Source organism: Rhinoraja longicauda, chromosome 10 (genome assembly GCF_053455715.1).
Source record: "Rhinoraja longicauda isolate Sanriku21f chromosome 10, sRhiLon1.1, whole genome shotgun sequence".
In the NCBI taxonomy this organism is placed as follows: Eukaryota; Metazoa; Chordata; class Chondrichthyes; order Rajiformes; family Arhynchobatidae; genus Rhinoraja; species Rhinoraja longicauda.
In genome coordinates, this window is record NC_135962.1 from 15,663,990 (window position 1) to 15,678,101 (window position 14,112).

The window sequence follows — 14,112 nt, forward strand, 5'->3', positions numbered from 1 at the left end:
ACAGTGAAATATATGTGGTAAGCATTTTGGTGTCATATGCATCATACCGACTCATTAAAATTGATGTTCACAAGTTTCACATTCTTCATTTTCAGCTACTAAATTTACTAGTCATAAGAGCTGACAGAATATACAATATAAATTATTTGCAAGTTGGCGGGTCTAGTTATGGAAGCAGCTTCTCCAATTATAGACAAAGGATTTGCAACATGCATGAAGCTTTTGTCAAGACAACCCATTATCTAAGTTTCCTAAAGAAATAATGCAGTACCCCTCATGATGCCACTGTGCTTTTTTTTTTGCTGTTTAACTGTTGTCATGGAATCATTGATGAATACAGGAAAAATTAAATTGGGGAAGAAGAAAATAGCAGAGAATTTAGATTGATTGAGATCACTTCAGGTCTGCAGGCAATAGGGCAGCACAGTGGCAGAGTTTCTGTCTTACAGCACTGGAGACCAGGGTTCAATCCTGACTACGGGTGTTGTCTGTACAGCTTGTACTTTCTCTCTGTGACCTCATGGATTTTCTCCAGGTGCTCCAGTTTCCTCCCTCACTCCAGAGACATACAGGTTTGCTGGCTTTGGTAAAAATTGTAAATTGTCCCAAGTGTATAGGATAGCATTAGCGTACAAGGTGATGGCTGGTCGGCATGGACTAGGTTGGCCAAAGGGCCTGTTTCCATGCTGTATCTCTAAAGCCTAAAGTAAAATAATTGATTATTTTGCAAACGAGTGCTTTGAAGATAAGGAAACCCACCCAAAAGAGGATAATGACAGATGTAAAATGAATGAAAAGCTCAAATAAATTAGCATCAGTAAAAAATGAGTATTAGAAAATATTATGAGATTAAAAAGGTAATAAATTCCAAAACCAGATGATCTGCATCCTGGAGTTTTGAAGGTGGTTATCACCGAGCAGCACATGCACCTTCCAAAATTTTTTAAAACAGTGCTGGCAGATTAGAAAGCAATAATGATGCATTTATTATTTATTTTTTAAATCATGCATTTACAGCAAATAATTAAGAAATCAAATCTTTCGTTGGCCTACATACTGCATGAAGATTTGATTACAAGAGTAGAAGAGATATCTTGCTCCAATTAAGCAGGCCCCAGCAGGATTGTGTCTGGTAATCTGGGCTGCTAACAAAAGGGAATATATACTTCCAACTGAGAGAGTATATTGAAGCACAATGAGTTCTTACAGGCTGAGATATCTGGAATCAAAGGTCAGCATCTTATAATAAGGGGGACAGCATTCAAGAGCGAGTTGAGCAAAAACACCATCATCCAGAGGATAGCAAATCTTTGTGGAGGCTCAAACAAATCAAAGAATATGGAGTTATTTATTTTTTCTTTTCCTTCCATTCTCCAGTCACAAATATTGGGTTATTACAATCCTAAATTCACTTCCAACATCCAGCTAAAAGGTTGTATTGACAATGGGTAGGGTGGTAAAATGTGTTTGAATGCCACAAACATAAAAATCCTGGAAGAATTCAGCAAGTCAAACAGCATGGGTGGAAAGAGAAGCCAGTCAATATTGCAGGTCTCTTCATCAGAAAAGACTCTTCATTCGAAATAGAGGTGTTTCAATGCTTCACTCTAAGAGCAATCAAAGTTCACAACATAATCCAATGTCTAAAATCAAAACAGTATTTTTTGCAATCTAAAAGTACTAAATCATTGTGATGTTCCAATAATACAAATATTTGGAGATGCAAACAAAAAGGCAGAAAACACAGTAATTATTCAAGCATATTTCACAACTTTGTTACCAAGTTAAATTTTAATTTCTATATTCCTACCGCTAACATTTAGAGAAATTATGTTGAAAAAGCTTTTCTTAGAAAAAAAACCCCTGCTATGTCCTATTTCTTCTCCATTCATTAATCCACAGCCGCCAAACATATTATCAACAAATCCACATATCAAAAACACTCGTTACTGGCTTGCCAGAGAACAGAATAAACTGCAAATCATAACCTCAGTATACTGAGTAAAAAAAATACACTTCAACGTTCACAGAATGCGTCTGCTATCTTGGCTACACATTCTGGAATGATATCCCCAAAATCCCACATTCCTTTTTAGAAAGGCATAGTCACTCATAACTCCAGAGTCAAGACAAGTCAAGAGTGTTTTATTGTCAAATGTCCCAAAACAGAACGATGCAATTCTTACTTGCAGCTAGATATATAAACATAGAACACTGGAAAACCCATAGTGCAAAGATAAAAATAATGCCCCCAAGTCTCTGTAGTTTGGAGCTTATTTGGAGGAGAGAGTGTTTGAATGCCTGATAATTGTCGGGAAGAAGTTACTCCTGAACCTGGACGTTACAATTCTCAAGCTCCTGGACTTTCTTCCTGATAGCGGGAGTGAAATGAGAGTGTAGCCACGAAGGCGTGGGTCTCTGATGATGCTGGCTGCCCTTTTGAGGCAGTGACTCTTACAGATCCCTTCGATGGTGGGAAGGTGAATACACGTGATGGACAGGGCAGTTTTTACCACTTTTTGTTATTTTTTTTAGTTCATTCAAGTTGCTGAAACAGGCCATGTGGCAACCATAAAATATGCTTTCTACCGTAGACCTGTAGAGGATCAAGAAAGTATTCTTTGACATAACAAATTGTCTCAATCTTCACACGAAGTAGCGGCGTTAATGGGGTTTCCTTGTCATTGCATTAATGTGCTGAGTCCAGGACAGATCTTCATAGATAAGCATACCCAGGAGTATAAGAAGATAACTGCAGATGCTGGTACAAATCGAAGGTATTTATTCACAAAATGCTGGAGTAACTCAGCAGGTCAGGCAGCATCTCGGGAGAGAAGGAATGGGTGACGTTTCGGGTCGAGACCTTTCTTCAGACTGAAGAAGGGTCTCGGCCCGAAACGTCACCAATTCCTGCTCTCCCGAGATGCTGCCTGACCTGCTGAGTTACTCCCGCATTTTGTGAATAAATAAGCATACCCAGGAAATTGGAGCTTTTGACTCTTCTCACCATTGTCCAGTCAATGAAGACAGGTTTGTGGATCCTCATCCTCCCTCTTCAAAACTCACTTTATTTAGATTTTAGAGATACAGAGCAGCAACAGGCCCTTTGGACCACCGAGTCTGCACTGACTAGCGCTCACCCCGTACATAACACTATCCAACACACTAGCGAAAATCTACAATTTTTACCGAAGCCAAATAACCAACATACCAGTACGTCATTGGAGTGTGGGAGGAAACCAGAGCACCCAGAGAAAACCAACGCAGTCACAAGGAGACCATACAAACTCCATACAGACAACACCCGTAGTCAGGATCAAGCCCAGGACTTTGGCACTGTAAGGCAGCAGCTCTACTGTTATGCCACGTGCCGCCCAAAATGTATTTTTTGCTTAAGATCACAACTTTGATCGACACTTGCATTGCCCTTGCACCTCGGAATATTATTTTCAAACAGCATTTCTACGATAAAAATGTTCTAAGCATACAAAATTATGAGGGGAACAGATAGGGTCCTTATAGTTCCCATTATAGAAATGTCAAAAACACGTGGTTTATAATGAGAGGAAGGAGTTTTAAAGGATACTAGACGACCCGTGGACCCGTTGGGTTCCAATTTTGACACAAGAGACGTTCAGTTATTTCAAATTCCGTCTCTTCATTCCTTCTGGGCACGCCACCGCCATGCCCGGCAACCCTCCCCCAACTGCGCACGCACAGATACCGGGCCCGGCAACCCTCCCTCAACTGCGCAGGCGCGATTGACGGGCCTGGCAAGTGGGAGCACACTGCGCAGGCGCGACTGCCACGTTGAAACTTGTCCCATTCACAGTATAAAGTTTATTAAAGTTTATAAAGTGAATTACTTAAAAAATATAATGAAACTTGATACTGCACACTGCAGGTGAATGGTAAGATGCCCCTAAAATTGTTGCACTATCGTGTACCGCTTTGGCTGTATTTCGCAAACATACATACAAGAGAGTTTTAGTCATATTATATATAGATTGATATTTAAGGGCTAATTTTCATTTTTACAGTGTTAATTTCTCAAATGTGCTGCCCAAGGAGGTGGTAGAATCAGATACAATTATTCCACCCAAGAAACATCTAGACAGATAGATTGACATGACACATAAGGATACCATCCTACTGCGGGCAAATTAGGTTAGTGTAGCTGGGCTACAAGTTTGGCATGGATGTAGAAGGCGAAGGGTCTATTTCTGAGCTACACAACTTCATGAATTCATGATTTAAATCAAAAAAACAATTTTATATAAACATAGCACAAAAAGTAAGGAAATTTGTGTTTGGTAGATTATTTCTTTGTTGTAACAATGCTTCTTGGCAATAAATCTTGTACCGTTGGAAAGCCTGTTTATTTCCCTTTTAAATGGTGCCACATTTGTAAGGAACATGCATTTGTGGGATGAGCAGCAGAGCTGAGTATATGGGTAGCGCCCATGAAAAATTTGCCAAATCTTCTCTGCCAATGCCAAACAGCTTATTCTGCTGTTGCTATTGACTCTTGTTACTCTTGTTTTGAGCTTCTGGTACCCCCAGGTGCTGATTGGCAGCATCTGTGAGCATGGGACCTGCTCCAGTGGTCAGTAGGTGTCTGCTCCAAGAATCGGCATGCCACGTTTGACTGATCTGGATAGGGCCCGTGCGATAGGGCAACTTCAAGCTGGTGTTCCGCAAAACCAAGTTGCGGCATTATTTGGAGTGAGCCCTAGTACCATCTCCAAAGTGAAGGCCAAGTTCCATATAACGGGGGATGTCAGAGACAGGCCGCGAAGTGGGCGTCCCAAGAAGACAACGCCCGAAGAAGACCGTTTCCTCACCCTGTCAGCACTTAGGAACCGTAGGCTGTCTTCTACAGATTTGCAGTCAAGGTTTGCAGGACGATATGGCCGACGGCTCTCTGCCCAGACAATTCGGAACAGACTGCACGCAGCCGATCTCCGGTCTCATAGGGCTGCCAGGAGGCCTGCCATGACTGCCCTTCACCATCAGGCCCGTTTGCGCTGGTGTCGGCAACACGTGCACTGGAACCTGAACATGTGGAGGAACGTTATGTTCAGCGATGAGTCCAGATTCTGCCTACGGCAGTTGGATCATAGGGTCAAAGTGTGGAGAAGACGCGGAGAACGCTATGCTGATTGCTGCACCGATAGAGTAACATCTTTTGGTGGAGGCAGTGTGATGGTGTGGGGCGGCATCTCCCTCACTGGAAAAACGAGGCTTGTCATCATTGGAGGCAATCTCAATGCAGAGAGATATCGAGATGAGATTCTGCAACCAGTGGCAATCCCATATCTCCACAGTCTGGGACCGAACTCTATCCTCCAAGATGACAATGCTCGCCCCCACAGAGCAGGGTTTCTCAGAGACTACCTCCAGAATTTGGGAGTGGAGAGGATGGAATGGCCTGCCAGCAGTCCTGACCTCAACCCCATTGAACACTTGTGGGATCAGCTTGGGCATGCTGTTCGTGCCAGAGTGACCAACACAACCACGTTGGCTGACTTGCGACAAATGCTGGTTGAAGAATGGGATGCCATCCCACAACAGTGTGTGACCAGGCTGGTGACCAGCATGAGGAGGAGGTGCCAGGCTGTTGTGGCTGTGTATGGTTCTTCCACACGCTACTGAGGCTCCTGTTTATTAAATGAATAAATTGTTAAATTGCCAATATGCCTTGTTTCTTCAGACTTCAATCATCCAATCCACCAAACAACACCGAACAAGAGTCAATGGCAGAATAAGCTGTTTGGCATTGGCAGAGAAGATTTGGCAGATTTTTCATGGGCGCAACCCACATACTCAGCTCTGCTGCTCATCCCACAAATGCATGTTCCTTACAAATGTGGCACCATTTAAAAGGGAAATAAACAGGCTTTCCAACGGTATAAGAATTATTGCCAAGAAGCATTGTTACAACAAAGAAATAATCTACCAAACACAAATTTCCTTACTTTTTGTGCTATGTTTATATACCCTTGTATCTTATCATCTGGATTACTTTTAATTGTCAAGGTTAATCCAGGAAAGTTGCAATCCTACCTAACTACTCAGTGTCCCCTTTCAGCCATGCAAACTATCTTCTGATGCAAAGAAATGCACTAAGCAAAACAGAAAGAAACTAAAACTAATTGCACTGCATGCGGGTACTAGGTGCTCCCATCGTCAACAGTATACCAACCACAAAATTATCAATGAGCACAAGGAGACAAAGGAAACACAAAATTGATTTTTCCCCTCCTTTTTGAAGCAAAAATACCCTCAAATTGCACTACCCAAATCATATCTCCTGCAAAACACCTTGGAATAATGTATGTAAATGATGATCCATAAATGCAAGTTGCTGCTACAAAAATTATTACAGCTCATGACAAGGATTCAAACCCAAAAACCAAACTTGAATCTGGTGGGCATTATATAGCGGCACAAGCCATCTTTCAGATAAACCCCAAGGTTCCACCAAATGTATGGTACTTGTTTGCCGCCCATGTCCTTTAATGCTCACTCAACATTTCTTTAACAGAGTATCTCAGTGCTATTTGTGGACGTTTGTTGTATGAAAGTTAGCTTTCACATTTCCCATGGTACAACAGTAACTACTCTTCAAGATGTATCTGTGTCCAATAAGCACTTTAGAAGTGATTGAAGCTTGATAGAAGAGGCCTCATAAATGTGAATGTTTCTAACCTTTCACATTTTTGCAGCCTGTATCTCAATCACGCACTAAACTTTTGGTAAACTTTGTGTTTACCAAATGCTGCACACAAAGCATTTCATTTATTATAAAAAAGATTATTAGTTGTAACTGCTGCTGTGTATTTGTGAAACATTAACTTTCTAATCCCAGAGAGATTGCCTCTTACACTGCACATACATCAACTCATTTATTTTTACCTATAATAAGTCAAATTTTCCAGAAGCATGACCTACTAAATGAATCAGGTGACATTACACCCAGTAACAAAACAGAAAAATAAACAACACCAGCTGGCAAAATACAGTCGCTGCTGAGAATACAGCAACCTGTCCAATCGGAATAACAAAGTAGGTTTACATTTTAAAAAAATAGGACAGCATGTTTAACTGAATCATAAAAAAAGTTTAAGCGGGTAATCTCGTCTTGTTTACAGCAATTGTACATAAAATGACATGTTAAACATAAACACAAATGAATTTATTTAAAAATAACTAATGAAATATAAAAACATAGACCACATTGTGTCTAAATTTGAAACCCAAATGTTTTACCCCAAAAAAACCTTCTTTGTATTCGAGCTGCTTTCACATTCGCTGCCATTTATGCAGCTTAACTGTGACTACCTTGTTATTTCCATTTCCTCCACAGAGATCAGTCCCGAAATTATTTATTTTAGACCAGAAGTCCCACTATACTATTCGCACACGGGCTCGGAGACAGAATGCTTTCACGTTACCCCTGCACATGCTCTTCCCCGAAATCCCAACAGCGAATTTCAAAGCAAATAGACCGATTACAAGTAAAAACGCACAACCACGCACTCACCATGTACAGTGTGAATGGGAAACAAAGGAAGAAGAGCCAGATGTAGAGATGGAAAGCATTGACAAATGTGTTTTGATGAGGATCATAATACCATCCGCCAGTGATGGAAGCCCAGACGCCCTGCCTCAAGATTTGGAGGGTCTGCGACCCCATTTCTGTCCATATATTGGTCTAGTAGTATCCCAGCAGCACGGAAGCAGGAGCCTTGGTCTCCAGCTATCCTCCTTTGTACGTGTAAAATTCTGCTATGCTGGGGGCTGCTGGTTCCAAGTTGCCAGCGACAGCCATCTTGTCGTTGGGCACCAGCGGCAGCTGGGAGGACTTCCTGCGGTCCTCCAGATCCGGCTCCTACTATCCCGGCAGTCCCGCGGCCGCGGCTCGGTGAACAGCACGGCGTGTAATCCAATGACAACGAGCGGGCCGCGACCAACAGGCTCACGCTCACACCCGCCCCCGTCTCCCCGAGACACCATCGCACTCGACAGCGCTCCCTACAGGCGAAACATCCATGACCGCCTCGCAGCCTCAGGGCTCTGACTCATCCGGAGAAAAAACAAAGTATGTTCAACAAATATTGGTTTTTCTTAACTGCTCTGACCTAATGCATCATCGTGTTTCCAAAAATATTGTAGTTTCACAGAGGGTCATTAAACACTGAAAGAAAGGGTGCTGTTTGGCTCATTGAATCCCATTAAAAGATATTCAACACCCAATCCCATCTCCGACCAGTATGATTGTCCCCCTGATTAAATGTTATCTCTGTTTCTGCTTTGCTGTCACCTTCTCCTCGCCAACAATGATCTATTCTACATTTTGCTTGACCTGCATCTCCTTGGATGACTTGTTTTCACACCCTACACTTCCATATCTCTGTGCCTTCCTCTCCCCTGTCTCAGTCTGAAGCAAGTATCTTTGGTCTGAAGAAGGGTCTCGACCCAAAACGTCACCAATTCATTCTATCTAGAGATTGCTGCCTGTCCTGCTGAGTTACATTTTGTGTCTATCAGCAGTGTAAACCAGCATCTGCAGTTCCTTCCTACCCATCTCTTAGTTATTTCTTTAGAGCTCTGCGACTATCAAATGTGCTTAATGTGGCATCACTTTAACAGTGACTTGTGTTTATTCTCGCATCTTTATCAAAGTAAAGCATTGTAAGATGCATCTCAGGGGGTGTGAATTTGATACTGAACGACTTAACAGAAATATTGGGACAGATAGCGGGTTTTAACAATTGATTCTCAAGAGAAAGAGTGGAATGGGGTGCCTTGAGCTGCCATGTTGCCATGTTGGCATAGGCAGAATATATTGCAGGGCAACATGGAACTGAGGAGGGGGACTGAAGGGACTGTTCTGCTGGTGCATCGTGGACCCAATGAACTGAATGTTCTTCATCAGCATTGCAATAATTGAGTCAGTAATTCTGATCAAAATGGAGCTGGGTGTGTTCAAAAGGACAGAATTGGAGAATTGCAAAATATTGTAGGTGAACAAAGTTAAACTGATATGAGAGGGGCAAGACCATCAAGGATTTTCACTGCCAAACGAGCAATTGAAATTCAACGCTGAACCTGGACCCATCTGAGTAATTGAGTGGAGTCGATTCCATTTGCCATTCCTTACCCCACCTTTGCACTTGATCTTGTTCCTGTTGTAAATTTAAGATATCCTTCCTCACTATCCAGTCTACCACCAACTTAATGACATCCGCAAGTGTACTGACAATATTAACTAGTTTAGTTTATTATTGTCACGTGTACCGTGGTACAGTGAAAAGCTTTTTTGTTGCGTGCTGCCCAGCCAGTGGAAAGACTAAATTATTACAATCAAGCTGTCCAGAGTGTACAGATATCGGATAAGGGAATATCGTTTAGTGCAAGAAAAAGTACAGTAAATTCTGATAAAAAGATAGGCTGAAAGTCTCCAATGAGGTAGATGGTAGGTCAGGTCTCTCTCTTATTCAAGAGAGAGCTAGACAGAGCTCTGAAGGATAGCGGAGTCAGGGGGTATGGGGAGAAGACAGGAACGGGGTACTGATAGAGAATGATCAGCCATGATCACATCGAATGGCGGTGCTGGCTCGAAGGGCCGAATGGCCTACTCCTGCACCTATTGTCTGTTGTCTATTGACCGCTCTAGTTGGTGATAGGATGGTTCAGTTGCCTGATAACAGCTGGGAAGAAAATGTCCCTGAATCTGAAGGTATGGATTTTCTCACTTTGCACCTCTTGCCTGATAGGAGAGGGGAGAAGAGGGAGTGAGTGATTATGCAGGTGGCCATGTTGAGTTAGCGTGAAGTGCAGATGCAGTCAATGGAAGGGAGGTTGGTTTGCGTGATGGTTTGGGCTGTGTTCACAATTCTGCAATTTTGTGCAGTCTTGGATAGAGCTATTCCCAAACCATGCTGTGATTGATGCATGCTGATAAAATGCTTTCTACGGTGCATTTGTAGAAGTTGGTGAGAGTAGTTGGGGACATGCCGAACCTCCAAAGCCTTCAAAGGAAGTGGAGGCATTGGTGTGCTTTCTTGGCCACAGCTTTGATATGGCTGGTCCAGGACAAGTTGGTGGTGATATTTACTCTTAAGAACTTGAAGCTTTCAACCATTGTCATCCAAATCGATAATGTAGATAACAAACAACAGTGGACCCTGCAGCAACCCTTGTAATACATTATTGGTTATTGGCCTCTAAATATTTAAAAAGAACCTCCACAACTACAATTTAACTCCTTTTTCCAGGCCAATTTTGAAGCCATTTGTCTAGCTCACCTTGGATTCCATGCGATGTAACCTTCCAGACTAGCCTCCATGTCGGAGATTATCAAAGACATTGCTAAAATCCCCATAGACAAGGTCCACTGCCCTATCCTCATCAATCCTTATCTTGACATCTTCAAAAAACTCTTTCAGATTCATGAGACATGATTTCCCCACACATAAAGCCATGCTTACTATCCCTAATGACTCCTTGCCTATCCAAATGCTAGCAGATCCTATCCTTCAGAATCCCTTCCAAAACGTTCCCACCACAGGTGTCAGGCTCACCAGCATGTGGTTTCCTGGTTTATCTTTGCTGCCCTTCTTAAGTCAAGTCAAGTCAAGTCAATTTTATTTGTATAGCACATTTAAAAACAACCCACGTTGACCAAAGTGCTGCACATCTGATTAGGAAAAAAAAGAAACATAAGTAACTTCAATATGTTGAAGTAAATGTTTCTAGTGTAACATGTAACCCCAATTCTAATTCAACAGTGTTTTGAATTTCTATCCATTGCCATTTTGGATTGAGAATTAGTCAAGATGGTTCTGCACATGAAATCTAACACATAAACCTTAATTTGGGAGGAAATGATTGGCTCAACTTTTAATTGCACTCAGTCAGCCCAATGTTCTTTGCCAAAAATGACATACTGAAAGGGAAGAAACTGCCTATTTTGTTCTCTGTTGTAATCTAGGATTATGTGTATTATGGAAATTATAAATCACTTTACATGCTGCATTCTTGAAGTCTGGTATTCATATGACACAAACAGATTATTCTTAAAAGGGCCGAAAGAAGCACTTTAAAGGGAAATAAAGCAATAAGGCATACTTGCATGAATGTACTTTCATAAGGTTCAAATTCTTTGGAAGATTTTAGTAACTGGTGTGTAGGAAAACTTAATACGCACTCAACTTCAACAACAACTATAAGCATCCACAGGCAATAAGTGTGATGAAATTGTTTGAGGACTGAATGGTGATCAATTCACAAAGAATCACATTGTTCTTCTTCAAACAACATTATGTATTTGTGTGGGACCCAGATGATATTGATACAATCTGGGTCCAGCTGATCTGATTTGTAGGTTACTGCTAAATGATGATGTGTCAGAATGTCAACACCATCCAAATTTATCTCCAAACTCCTGGACCAAGGAGTCAGCACTTCCTATGTCACTGGATCCTCAACTTTCTGTCACACATGCCACAATCAGTGAGGATAAGCAACAACAGATCTTCCACTTTAATTGTCAACACCGGTGCTCCACAAGGATCCATTCTCAGTCCCCTACTATACGTCCCATGCACTAATGACTGTATGGACAAATTCTGCTCTAACTCCATTCACAAAGTTCAGGTTTTGGGTTATTATTGTCACATATACCAAGATACAATGGAAAGCTTTGTTTTGCATGCTATCCAAACAGGTTAGATATACCATACATAGATACAGTCAGTTCAAACTCAATTAGAATAGTCAGAGTCATACAGCATGCAAATAGGCATTTCGGCCCCACTTGCCCAAGCCAACCAAGGTGCCCCATCTCCACTAGTCGCACCTGCTTGTGTTTGACCCATATCCATATAAATCTTCCCTATACATGCATCTGTCAAATGTCTTTTAAATGTTGTGATAGTACCTGGCTCAACAACATCCTCTGGCAGCTTCTTCCATATACCCATCACCCTTTGTGTGGAAAAAGCTGCCCCTCGGTTTCCTATCAAATCTTTCCCTTATCACCTTAAACCTCTGTTTCTTGCTTCCCATACTTTGGGTAAAAGACACTGTGCATTTACCTTATCTATTCCAATCATGATCATATATTCCTCTATAAGACCACCCCTCATCCTCCTGTGCAGTAAAGAATAAAGTCCTAGCATAGCCTGCTCAACCTCTCCCTCAAGTCCTCGCAACATCTCTGTAAATCTTTTCTGCACCCATTCCAGCTTAACAACATCTTTCCTATAACAGGGTGACCAAAACTGAACACAGTCCAAATGTGGCCTCACCAATATTTTATACAACTGAAACATAACCTCCCAACCTCTATACCCTTTCCTCTGACTGAGGACCTCTGACATAGTTTTTTTACGAGGATGTTGCTAGGACTAGAGTGTCTGGGCTATAGGGAGAGGTTGAGTAGCCTGGGACTCTATTCTTTGTAGTGCAGGAGGATGAGGAGTGATCTTATAGAGGTGTATAAAATCATGAGAGGAATAGATCGGGTAGATACAGAGTCTCTTGCCCAGAGTAGGTGAATCGAGGACCAGAGGACATAGGTTTAAGGTGAAGGGAAAAAGATTTAATAGGAATCTGAGGGGTAACTTTTTCACAAAAAGGGTGGTGGGTGTATGGAACAAGCTGCCAGAGGAGGTAGTTGAGGCAGGGACTATCCCAATGTTTAAGAAACAGACAGGTACATGGATAGGACAGGTTTGGAGGGACATGGATAGGACAGGTTTAAACGCTGGCAGGTGGGACTCGTGTAGCTGGTGTATGTTGGCCTGTGTGGGAAAGTTGGGCCGAAGGGCCTGTTTCCACGCTGTATCACTCTATGACTCTATGATTCTATAAGGCCAATGTGCCTTAAGCCTCTTGTCCACCCTATCTGTTTGTAACACCATTTTCAAGGAACTATGTACATGCACTCCAAGATTGCTCTGCTCTCCACCACTCCCCAGAGCCCTGCCATACACTGCAAAGGTCCAGATAGAACAAAGGGGAAGATGCAGAGTGCAGAATATATTTCTTAGTGTTAAAGTACATCGGTCCCTTAGACAAAGGTATATGTCCTCAATGGGGTAGAGGTGAATCAAACAGAAACCTAGCTTATGGAATGACCAGTAAGAAGCTTAATAATACAGGGGGAAAAGCTGTTCCCGAGTCTGGTGTGTGTGTGTGCGCTTTCAAGCTTCTGTATCTTCTGCTGCATGGGAGCAGGAAGAAGAAGGAATGACTGGGGTGAGATAAGTCTTTGATCATGTTCGGTGCTTTTCTAAGGCAGGGTAAAGTGTAGATGGAGTCATTGGTGGGAAGTTTGGTTCATGTGATGGACTGGGCTACATCTACAGCTCTCAGATTTTGGGTAGAGCTGTGATGCAACCCATAAGCATGCTTTTCTATGGTGCACCTTGTAGAAGTTTGCAAGAGTCACTGGAGACATGCCAAATTTACTCAGTCGAGGCCTGAAGTAGAGACTTTGGTGGTGGGATAGTAGCCAACATAATCAAGGACCTTTCTCACCCTGGTCATTCTTTCTTCCCCCTGCTCCTATTGGGCCGAAAGCTCGTACCTTCAGACTCAGGAACAGCGTCTTATCCTCTGTAATTATACTCTGCATGGTCCTTCCATGAGTTCGGGTACAGTTCCAATTCTCCAGATTATCTAGTTGCTGAAATTGCACTCTCTCTCTCTGGAAATGTTTAACTGCAATGCTGAGAACTATATTCTGCACTCTGGTATCTTTTTCTTCGATCTACCTTTTGTATTTGCATTTGGCTTGATTGCATTCCTGAAGAGTATTATCTGATTTGATTTTGATAGCAGCCAAACAAAACCTTTTCACGGTACCTTGGTACACGAGGCAATAATAAACCTAAACGTCATTGAAAATTCTATGTTTCTTTGAAACACGTTGTGAGTTCTCCTGACCAAAATAGAAACTTTTTCCAATTATATATCGGGAGCTCTTTGTGACAACAATTCATCTGAGAAAGCTCCTCGTTCCCACATTGTACCACAGGTAGTATCATGGAGTATAAAGGAAAATACAAAGCTAACATAATTTATAACTAAAATGGCACG

The 14,112-nt window shown here is 42.1% G+C and overlaps 1 protein-coding gene across 4 annotated transcripts in view; it reads right to left on the reverse strand.

The window, feature by feature from the left end:
• Positions 1 to 14,112, reverse strand: part of pcnx1 (pecanex 1) — a 224,476-nt gene that overhangs the window by 184,450 nt on the left and 25,914 nt on the right. For 3 of the 4 annotated variants that reach the window (XM_078406253.1, XM_078406250.1, XM_078406249.1), the window contains exon 1: positions 7,547 to 7,878. The exons of the other annotated variant lie outside the window; for it this stretch is intronic. In XM_078406253.1, coding sequence (XP_078262379.1) covers positions 7,547 to 7,699 — 153 coding nt within the window. In that variant the 5' untranslated portion in view covers positions 7,700 to 7,878. Of the gene's footprint in view, positions 1 to 7,546; positions 7,879 to 14,112 lie in introns of those variants that run through there. 4 annotated transcript variants of the gene reach the window in all.